Source organism: Pseudonaja textilis, chromosome 1 (assembly GCF_049901715.1).
Source record: "Pseudonaja textilis isolate UNSWEBS1 chromosome 1, rPseTex1.2, whole genome shotgun sequence".
Lineage (NCBI taxonomy): Eukaryota > Metazoa > Chordata > Lepidosauria > Squamata > Elapidae > Pseudonaja > Pseudonaja textilis.
The window spans coordinates 190,378,972-190,389,988 of record NC_141990.1 but is presented as its reverse complement, the minus strand read 5'-3'; the positions used below and the strand labels follow the sequence as shown (position 1 = coordinate 190,389,988).

At 38.5% G+C, this 11,017-nt stretch overlaps 1 protein-coding gene across 1 annotated transcript in view; it reads left to right on the top strand.

Annotated features, from left to right (window-relative positions):
* Positions 1-469: 469 nt before the first annotated feature.
* The window catches only part of XIRP2 (xin actin binding repeat containing 2), a 224,027-nt gene continuing 213,479 nt past the window's right edge, over positions 470-11,017 (top strand). Inside the window, exon 1 of the mRNA XM_087920011.1 lies at positions 470-635. Coding sequence (XP_087776137.1) covers positions 492-635 — 144 coding nt within the window. The 5' untranslated portion in view covers positions 470-491. The remainder of the gene's footprint in view (positions 636-11,017) is intronic.

The following is an 11,017-nucleotide window of genomic DNA, read 5'->3' as shown; positions in this document are numbered from 1 at the left end:
AGAAAAGATACAAATCAATCCAAAACCCAATTCAATGTTTTCTTTAAGGATTTCAAATCTTAGAGGCTGATTTAAAGCAGTCACAGGATTTCTACACGACCCATTGTTTGAGTGTGTTGCTTGTTTCTTCTCTGTGCGGTAACAATATTTTTCAATTGATTTTCCAGTTCACCCTGATGCTGGCCAACTCTCCAATTGAAGAAGCCTTCCAGAAAACATCAAACAGACAAGCATATGGAGTTGCACTGAAAAACTGGTGTCCAAAGCTATAAACGTCCATTGCGGGGACTGATGCTGGCAAAATCCTGGGGAAGAATCTAATGTTGATTCCCCACCTAAAAAAACATCGACAGGTATCTGGCAGCTTCGAAGAGAAGAACGGAATGGAATAAAATTTTGGTGTTAGTCGATTCAAAGTGGGAAATGAGCATCCAGGATTTTGTTCAGGAAAAAAACAAAGCTAAAACAATGCAATAGAGCCAGTGATCACCATGGCTAAGAGTTGTCGAAAGCATTCTTCCGCTGAAATGCGCAGGGAAGAACCTCCAGGTGTCCGATGCAGAGTAGAGCGCTTCAATATTCCCTTGCAAGATCTAAGAAACCGATTTGAATTACCTGCGGGTAAAAGCAGGCAGGTAAGGAGAAAACCAGCACAGGCTAATTAAATCAGAAATGACTCCTACTCATAGATTTGTTTCCACAAGGAAAACAGCTGCATCAAATTTCTTCTGCCTTGCAGAATTAGTGAGCATTTCTTTTCTTTTTCATGCTTTTTCTCCTCTACAAGCAGATTAGTAAATTCAGATGACAGGCTGTTCGTCTGTATTATTAAGCTGCGGCGTGATGTTGTTGCCTTTATTCCACACAAAGGCAGAGGAAAATGAAAGCAAGCAGGAGATTACTAATATCATTTGATGCTACTTACTCTGTGAGTCTCTCAGTGCCCTCCAGGTATGCTGGGATCACAACTCCTAGCGTATCTAGATAAACTAGCCATCTTGATGCCCTTGGTGGCTCAATGGTTAGAATGCAGTATTGCAGGCTAATTCTGCCAGCTGACAGCAGTTCAATTCGCACCAGCTCAAGGTTGGCTCAGCCTTCCATCTTTCCGAGGTCGGTAAAATGAGGAGCCAGATTGTTGGAGGCAAATATGCTGACTCTGTAAACTGCTTAGAAAGGGCTGTAAGAAGCACTGTGAAGTGGTATATAAGTTTAAATGCTATTGCTATTGCTAAATGTCTTCTTACTTATAGTGTTGCGATGTAAATGCAAAGGGCTGGAGCTTGCATAATGATGTCCCAAGACACATTTCTTCATTTCAGCATCATCATAGCATCACCGTTCAAATAAGTGTTTTGGGCCATGCATTTTCAAGGGGTTATGCTACAGAAAACAACTCAAAATATTGGAGTGTGGTATATAAATAGCTAATTCTAAAGGTATATTTTATTAATATTTTATTAAGGCATTCTTCAGTTATATCCTTTACCTTAGTTTGATTAAAATGGTTTAAAATAGTCTATAAGCATTAATCAAATAATTACTTAGGAATTAAATATACACTATATTTACATATGCCTGATTAACACGACAGTTCTGATGAAAGCTGTCTGGCAATTTTCTGTCTGCTCAAACATTGTTAACCGATGAGTCTATGTTTGTATTTATTTATTCGTTGAGTTTATATTTCACCTTTCTTCCAGGAGCTCAAAGCATTACACCTATCACTCTGATTTTTCTCAACAACAATCCCATTAAATACATTGGGCTGAGGGAGAGAGAGAGAGAGAGAGATTTAAGAAAAGTCCTCCGGGAAAGCTCTGTGGATTGAATTTGAGTGTCTTTGGACCTAGTCCAATATCTTAACCACTACACCATTTGCAACCATTTCTCTAAGCATATTTAACTTCAATTCTGTACATGTCTAGTATGCATCAGAATTCTCTAGTGTGGCTTAATGCCAAATAACCTACCTAGAACATTCAATGTTAACCCCTTATATTCTAATCTTAAACTGCTCCCAATTCCTATAGTTCAATTATTCTATGAGCGCCAGTTTGGCATAGTAGTTAAGGCATCAGAATAGAAACCAGGAGACTGAATTTGAATCCCATGATAGGAACACACACAGCTGAGTGGTCTTGGGCTAGTCATTTTGTCTCAGACCTCTTACAAAGGAGGCAAAAAAAGGTTTCTAAAAACCTTGCCAAAAAAACTTGTCCAGTCCCTTGCTAGGAGTCAAAACTGACTCAAAGACAAACATGCAAAAAAAAAAAAGGGGGGGGGTATTCTATATGGAATACCATATTCTAAAACCTCAGTGCTCTGAACCATTTGTTTAATCTCTTCCATTGAATGAGATGAATTATACAAATCAGTCAAATTACAATGGATGTGGCACATTGTTATATCACAATCGTTTGTAATAAAATGAAGAACAGATAAGAAACATGATAAGGCAAAGTATTTTATGGCCAATAAACACACCCACATCTCCAGCAGGCAAAGCAGATAAAAACTACATTAATCAACAATAAAGCATTTGAATATCTGCAAGAAATACCACTTCCCTGCAAGCAAGAACTGGTGGAACCAAATAGACAAAGAAATTGAACATGAAGAAGCCAAAATCCACTGGGACTTTAAAACTCAAACAGATGAGAACCTGCCATACAACACCCCATACTTAACTTTCAATAAGAAAGACATAAATGTCTGAATAGTGGACACTGCAGAAGTTGAAGACAGCAGAGTTAGAAGAGAAAGAATTGGAGGAAATCACAAAATACAGGGACCTGCAAATGGAAGTAGAACAACTGTGGAAAAAGAAAGCAAATAATAGTAATAAGTGCCTTAGGTGCAATCAGGGGTTGGATTCAACTGGAGTTACTACGGGTTCAGTGACTACGTTTTACACGCTGCACATGTGTGTAAAAGACCTTAAGCTGTGCCGCCCGGACAGATGAAAAGTGCTGCGCATGGGTGTGCAGCATTTGAAAAGCCCCCTTTTCCCCTGCTTTTTCAACCGCAGCTGTGCCGCGCAAAGCAGCTGAGGTTGAAAAAGCAGGAAATAAAGGACGGGTAAGAGCCCGGGTGGGCGGGTGAGCCCAAAAGCAGCAAATACAGAACTGGTTTGGTGTCTGCTGCTCTTCAGAGCTACCGGTTCTATAGAGCCGGGCCAAACTGGTAGCATCCCACCCCTGGATGCAATTCCAAACTAACTGAAGCACTATGGGCATTGACAATTCATTATCAGTCAATTGCAAAGGACCGATTTAACACTATCAAACAACAACATCTGACTGTCCCAGGGAAGGACATGACAGCTGGACAAAAATTTCAGATTCAATCTAAACATTTGTCTCACTCTGCAACCCGTCACAATAATAATTTAAATTCCCAATAGTGTTGGCAGAACGGCAGGGGAACTTATACAGAAAACCATATGGCAAGTCCCATTGCTAACATGGCAGTTTTGATAACATTGTTAACATGTTTAGTTTTCTTGGGTATGCCATGTATTCTGTCAAGTTCCACCTGGACAGATTTATGTAGTGTGTGTGTATGTGAGAGAGAGGAATGTTCAGGTGAAAGCTGAGTCCTTTATGGTAAGTATCATGATTCTTTAGATTTTCTGCAGGATAGATCACATGCTATTATCGATTTCAATGGAGATTTCTACTGTACCATGCCAAACTCTCCTTTGAATGTACGTCTGGAAAGATTTTGGGGGGGGTGGGGTTGTGTTGGGGTCTCAGTTTCCCTAAGAAATGCATACCAGCAAAGCATTTCCTTTTCAATAAAAATACATTTCTTAATTGGTAGAAAAACTGTATGATTAGAATAAAAAAAGGAATTTTTAAAGGCACTGCCTTGTAAGGAACAAATTTAAATAACTGAATAATTACTGGTACTGGGATTTGATATTACAGGTATTTAATAATTTCTGACAGCTTCCCATGTTAACTTGAAAAATTAAATGAGAAAAGAGAACGAGGAAAGGAACCTTCTGTTTTGGGGAAAGGAATTAGAAAATGCTAACCAAAAAGCAGAATGCAATTCTGAATGTGAAAAATTTTGATGGGTGGAGTTTTGGGATTAGAAGTGAGATAGCTTAAGGAAGGTGTAAACTTCCAGACATGTCAACTATGATTCCTAGCAACTCCAGTTAACAGATCAAATATGAAAGAAGTTGGGAGTTGTTCTTCAGCAACAGCTTGAAGGCTGAAAGTTTTCCAGCCCAGCATAAAGGTCTAAAAATACTTTGAATTTGTTTATATCATTGTTTTGAAATCTAGGAATTGTACTAAGATCATTTTGGTCCATCAAACCACCTCTAGGCTATTTAAATTGAGGAATATCTCCTTCAGTGCATATGGTAATTATTTAATGCAAGGAAGGAATTGTTAACTTTCCAGATGGTCCTTGTTTGATCAGCCATTTCCTCCATTTCACAGAACGCCAATAAAAGAAAACAGAGAGGAAGATCCATGTGGTATATATAAAATAGTAGCATGCCTCTTATTATCACTGTTTGTTGTGCTGACACTTTCTTTCAAGTCAATAATATAACATCTGGTCCAAAGAAATGCCCTTTATTTTAGCTTTAAAGGGAAACCCGACGTATGCAAATGCTTACACCATAGATTGATGGGCGAGTTCTTAGTTGAAAACATTTGCATGGCTTTTACAATCTTTGGAAGCAACTGCAATCTCATTTGGGCATGTCACACTGATATACAATAATCTGGAATGTAATGTCAGCTACCAGACAAAGACGTATAGCAGTATTGACTTGCTTTCAGTTGAGAAAGCTGCTGTCACTATGGGCATTGGCTTTCAGCAATATAACTAGGCTGCTGATGGGCATCTCAAGCTTCCGTTGACAACATGCATTCTCTCTCCTTTCACTTTCTGCATTGGCGCCGGGGAGTAAGGATTTAAAGGGGAAAGAAACGGAATGTAGCAGAACTGCAGCCTGTATGACAATGAGGGCCATATCACATAAGCAATACAATATTTATAAATTCTTATATTTACCTGAAAAAGAGTAACATCTTTCTCAACTAACATGCTATTAAAAACCATAAGCTTTTATGAACTGCACTCACTTGATCAGATGCATGAAGTGACTATAAACAGATATGGGATTTACATTGCAGAGTGGGGTAAGGTGGGGAGAAGGGAAGTAAGATAGATTGACTTTACAGATGTAGACTTTATATGTATATATATGGTATTCAACTTTGTTTGGGTATTTTCCCACATTATTATAGTTGTGCTTTTAAAGTTGTAGCAACGTTTCGACAGAATCTCATCTGCCATCATCAGGCTTCTGTATTGTGTTCGTAGAATATGGTATGTAAGTATGCATGCATGTAAGTACCCGCGAAAACTTAAGAATATATATATAGAAACCACTGTAAAAGTCTGACTCACAGATGAACACTATACAGAAGCCTGATGATGGCAGACGAAATTCTGCCGAAACGTTGCTACAACTTTAAAAGCACAACTACAATGACGTGGGAAAATACCCGAACAAAGCTGAATGCCATACATGTAAGTACCGCGAAAACTTAAGAATATAAATATATATATATATATATATATATATATATATATATATATATATATATATATATATATGAGACAGAGTACTATTGCCTCGTCAATTAATAATTGCAATGTGTTAACAACTCACTGTGTTTGCAGAGACCTTCAGAGGTAGCTTGTGGTGGAATCACCAGCTGAAGGATTGGGGGCCCCCACTAGACAGACTCAAGAGGCATTCCAGATTAGAGTGGGTTTGTGGGGAGGAAGTGTCTGAGTCGTAGTGGCCAACCAGCTAAATATGAGCCAGCAGTGTGCAGCAGCCGCCAAAAAAGCTAATGCAATCCTAAATTGCATTAACAGAGGAATACAATCAAGAACAAGTGAGGTACTAATATCACTTTATAAAGCTTTGGTAAGGCCACACCTAGAGTACTGCATCCTGTTTTGGTCACCACACTATAAAAAAGATGTTGAGACTGTAGAAAAAGTACAGAGAAGAGCAACCAGGATGATTAGGAGACTGGAGACTAAAGCATATGAAGAATGGTTACAGAAACTGGGCATGGCTAGTCTAGTAAAGAGAAGGACCAGGGGAGACATGATAGCAATTTCTCAATATTTGAGGGTCTGCCACAGAGAGGAAGGGGTCAAGCTATTTTCTAAAGCACCCGAAGGCCAGACAAGGAATAATGGATGGAAACTGAACAAGGAGAGATTTAACCTGGAAATAAGGAGAAACTTTCTGACAGTGAGAACAATCAACCAATGGAACAGCTTGCCCTCGGAAGTTGTGGGAGCGCCATCACTTGAGACTTTCAAGAAGAGATTGGACTGCCATTTGTCAGAAATGGTGTAAGGCAGCGATTGTCAACCGGTGGGCCGTGGCCCATTGGTGAGCCTTGAGAAAATTTTGGTGGGCCGCAGAGAAATCTCACCCCCAGAGCACCCCCCCAAAGCAATTAATCCAGGCTGCACAGAAACACAAGGCTGCCCTGCCCACATGGCCCACGGGAACCTTCCCCACCCACTCACTCCTTATCTGGCAAACTTGCCTGCTAAAATTGCTATTTTTCCTTTTCCGACCATTATCTCTTCTGCTGTGCCAGGAGATTTAGATTAGCTAGGAAGCAGAAAATCGTTGGATTTCTTGCTTTCTAGATAGTCTTTAGATCTTTGGCTCTGCTTCCCTTAGGACTGAAGGTTTGCTTGCAAGCAAATTCAGTGCAGACTCACGGCAAGCAAATTTGAGAGACTGAGCTAGCAGATGGCAGATAGATAGATCACTGAATGATTCTGTGAGCAACTCAATCTGCCTGCTTTGCCTGATTTTGGGTAAAAGTTGCTCTTTTTTTAAATAAAAAATTCAATATTTACATACATGGTGTGTTGTGAGTTAATTTTGTGAGTTTGCTCGCAAGCAAAATTTATGTGACAGACTGAGCTAGCCAATGGCAGATAGATAGATTTCTGAATGAATCTGTGATTCTGTGAGCAACTCAACCTGTCTGCTTTGCCTGATTTTGGGTAAAAGTTGCTCTTTTTTATAAAAAAAATTCAATATTTATATAAACATTTATAATATTTACATACAAGCCATGCCCAGCAAGTCACAGGACCACCAAGCCACACCCACAAATTAGGCCACACCCACAGAACCGGTAAGTGGTCCCTGGGATCTAAAATTATGAGTTTGGTAGTCCCTGAGGTCCAAAAGGTTGGCGACCCCTGGTGTAGGGTGTCCCTCTTGGGTGGGGGTTGGACCAGATGACCTACAAGGTCCCTTCCAACTTTGATTATCTGTTATCTCTTATTCAAATTTTTAGTTTATATCTGCCATCTCCCAAGGGAAGACAAACAACCTGGCAAGATTCTTGTAGTATAGGTAATCAGCAATAAACTACAGTACATATCTTGGTTTTTTTTCTCACAGGTGGTTTTGGTCACTTGCGCCTGACCTAGCTTTACAATCTTTTAATGTATGTGAATTCAGCAAACTCTTGCTCATTGGTACTGTTAAAGTCATTTTTGGCCTATTGTAATTGTGAACCATGTGCAAGATTCTGAATTTTGGCATATGTTTGTGGTGTTCCTAAATATGTGGGAAATCTGAAATCAGTTTATTGGCATAAATATTTTACTGGGTTTAGATCAAGGATCTTCAAACTTGGCAACTTTAAGACTTGTGGATTTCAACTCCCAGAATTCCTGAGCTAACATGACTGGAGGAGGAATTTGGGGAGCTGAAGTCCACAAGTCTTAAAGCTGTCAAGTTTGAAGACTCCTGGTTTAGGTGGACAGGCAGATTCCCCGGACAGAATGTCCATTCCTCTGGGAATAATAATTTTGGTTAGAAAATTATTCTTGCTCTCTGCTGCCATTTCATAGTCCCAACCACTGATAAGATAATATTGGACTGGAAAACAGGTGACTGAGTGGGAAGGGGTTAACTCCACTCTCTCCTCTTTTACTGCTTCCAAGTGCCTTTCATTCAAACATCTTCTCTCCTATCTGCTAAATATTTTACAGCTTGGCTCATCTGCAACTCTTAGTGAATTTTTTATGGATAAAAGGGAACTAAAAAAGAACCTACCTAATCCAAATCCAACATTCCCCCACCACCCCCATACAACTCTTATATGGATGTTTGGTTCTAACTAAGATAGATCATTAGTCAGTGCAGGTTTATGAGAGCCTGGTCCTGTGAATCTATCTGTTAATTCAGAATCTGAGAGGAATCAATGAAAGGATGATTAGACCTTGGTGTGTTCTTCCAGGGACTGGACCGATCAAGGCTCTTATCTGAATGCACAGTAAGCAAGACTCTCAGAAGGCTGTGACCCTTGCCCTTCTCTGACCTTTGACCTCCTTGCAGGTGTTAAACATGGATCCTCAGTGCACCAATGTCTGCCACAATCTTTTCTTGAGCTGATTAGTATGCAGCTGATCAACAAGGCTATCACCTAGATAGGTATGCAGGCAGTCAAGCAGGTCCAGCTTTCCAAAAATCTATCCTTTTGGGAAGTGGACTCATTGCTCATTCCTCTCTTTTTTCTTCCCTGGCTGCCCATCAACTTATGTGACAAGTAAAATTATCTCCAAGATTCTAATTCTTCACATGCTTATGTGAATGCTGGTTCCAGTTAAACTCCGCAAAGCTCTCTTGCCTCTCCAGTGCGTAGTTGCATGCATTTAAAAGCTAAATGCTCAGGCCTGTGGACTGGATTACCTTTTGAAAACAGAGGATCAGAATATATATGTTACTAACGTGGGCTACTGACAGAAGTCACACGTTAAATAACGCTGCTCTGATGTTTGTTCTGTTTTTGTTTCAGCCTTCAACCGGTACATCATAGGGCAACGTTTTTTGAATCAATACACTTCAAATGGGCTAACTTAAAATATGCACCCCAAATCTGGGATCCGTTACTCCTATGTGACTGAAAATTGGCAAACTTGTGGTCGCTTCATTGAAATGATTTTGAATAAATAAAGATTACTCAGATGATTGCTGCTGCTGCTGCTGCTGCTGCAAGAATCAGCCCCATTCGCAAATGGCTTGATTTGAAAATTTCATTGGGAGCCAAAAAGCAAAAACTGAAATGTTAACCATTAATACATTTTCCTTAATCTCCCCATCCCCGAGAATGATGAATTTGTTTTCTCAGTTAATAATTTTGAGATTTAAAAAAAAAGCTTCTAAAAATCTGTCCTGGCTTAGGCGATTCAGATCAACTCTAGCTGAGTGTCAACCTCACAGGGGTGTCAAACTTGTGGCTGGAGGCCTGGATGCATCACATGCCGGCCCCACCCAGTTTAGCGAAGAGGGAAAAGTCCCTATACGTCATGTGACACCATCGTGATGATGCAAGTTTGACACCCTTGAGTTAGAGAAACAGTCCCTGTACTAACGCTGTTCATATTTTTTCCTGAATACTTGCAGTAATTGGAAAATAGGGCTTAAAAGGCAGCATGACAATAAATTCATGCTGTCCCAAAAGTCTTTTTTTCATTGACAGAGGATACAATCTATTAGGCATTGCCGCTGTTTATCCTAGATTCATTATGAATAATGGATGCCCCTCAGTGGGTCAATGCCCACATATAACAAAAGATACTTCCAATGTTGTTAACTTGTTAGCTGTGCTTCACAGAGGAAATTTTCAGGTGCGGGTTTTGCTGATAGAACATAATGGGAGCCATTCATCACTGTTCTTTATACATTTTTTTAAAATAAAGTTTTGTTTGGGTTTTCACACAAAAAATACAAATAAAACATCTTTTTTGAAAATAGCATGGTCCAGTTGAACTCCTTTATACAGACACAAAACTCAATTTCATGCTTCTTTTTGTGTTCTATTCCATATCTTATACTATTTTACATTTTCTGTATAGTCCTTCCCCTCTTTTAATTTTTCTCAATTTTATTTTGATTATCTCATCTCAATTCAAATCATTATATTTATACTTTTGTCTGTTCTGTTTCAATTTCATATTATCTTTTCTCATTAAACTATTTTCTCCTGTAGTTACTAGTTGGAGTATGACACATTTATATCTTTTAATTACATCCATTCAACTCTTATTTAAACTTCAATATATACCTTAAGGTTATGACATTCAATATAATACATAATACATAACTTCCAATTGAATTCTGCTTGGTACATTCTTATAATACATACTATATTCTTTAAAAAAAGAAAGAAAGATTGTAAATATATGTAATTATAAACCCTCATTCCATTCCAGTTCAGTTCTATCAATAATCATTAAAATCTTAACATCTTTAACACTTCTTTTCAATTAAATATCATACTTCCTTAAAAACACATATAATCTCCATAATTAATTTTTCCCTTATTTCTCTTCACATATGTTTTATACATCATTAAATATACCTTTTGTTACATTTATTTAATGACAAGCATTCCACTGAATTACAATAGCTATTTTATCAGACATTTTAATCATACATTGTTTCATATTTTCTAAAATTATTTCTGCTTCTAATATAACCATACTATCATGTACCTTTGCAGAATCCCTTTTTCCATAAAGTTTTCACCCATTATCTCTAAATAGGCCCCGTTTCTCTATATTTTGTTTCTGTCCTTTATAACTTCTTTTCCTTTCTTTCTTCCCTCTCATCTTCTCCTTCCCCTTTTTACCCCCTTGTCTCTCTAGTTCTAATTCTGTCTTCTGCATTTCCCTCTTCTGTTGCTTTCTGATTTTATACTTATTTTTTACTCTATTTTGGGGGGGAGTTGTTTTTCCCAATCTTAAACTTTCCATTCTCTTTCCCCCCTTTCCTTTTTCCCCCCCATCTAAGATTACTTGTTCATTAAAGATGGCTTCTTCTTTGTCGCAATCTTCTTGTTCTGCAGGCATTTCTTGTTGTTTCTCATAATTCCAAATCTCCATTTCTAAAAACTGAAATACAAAGCCAAAAGAACCTCTCCCT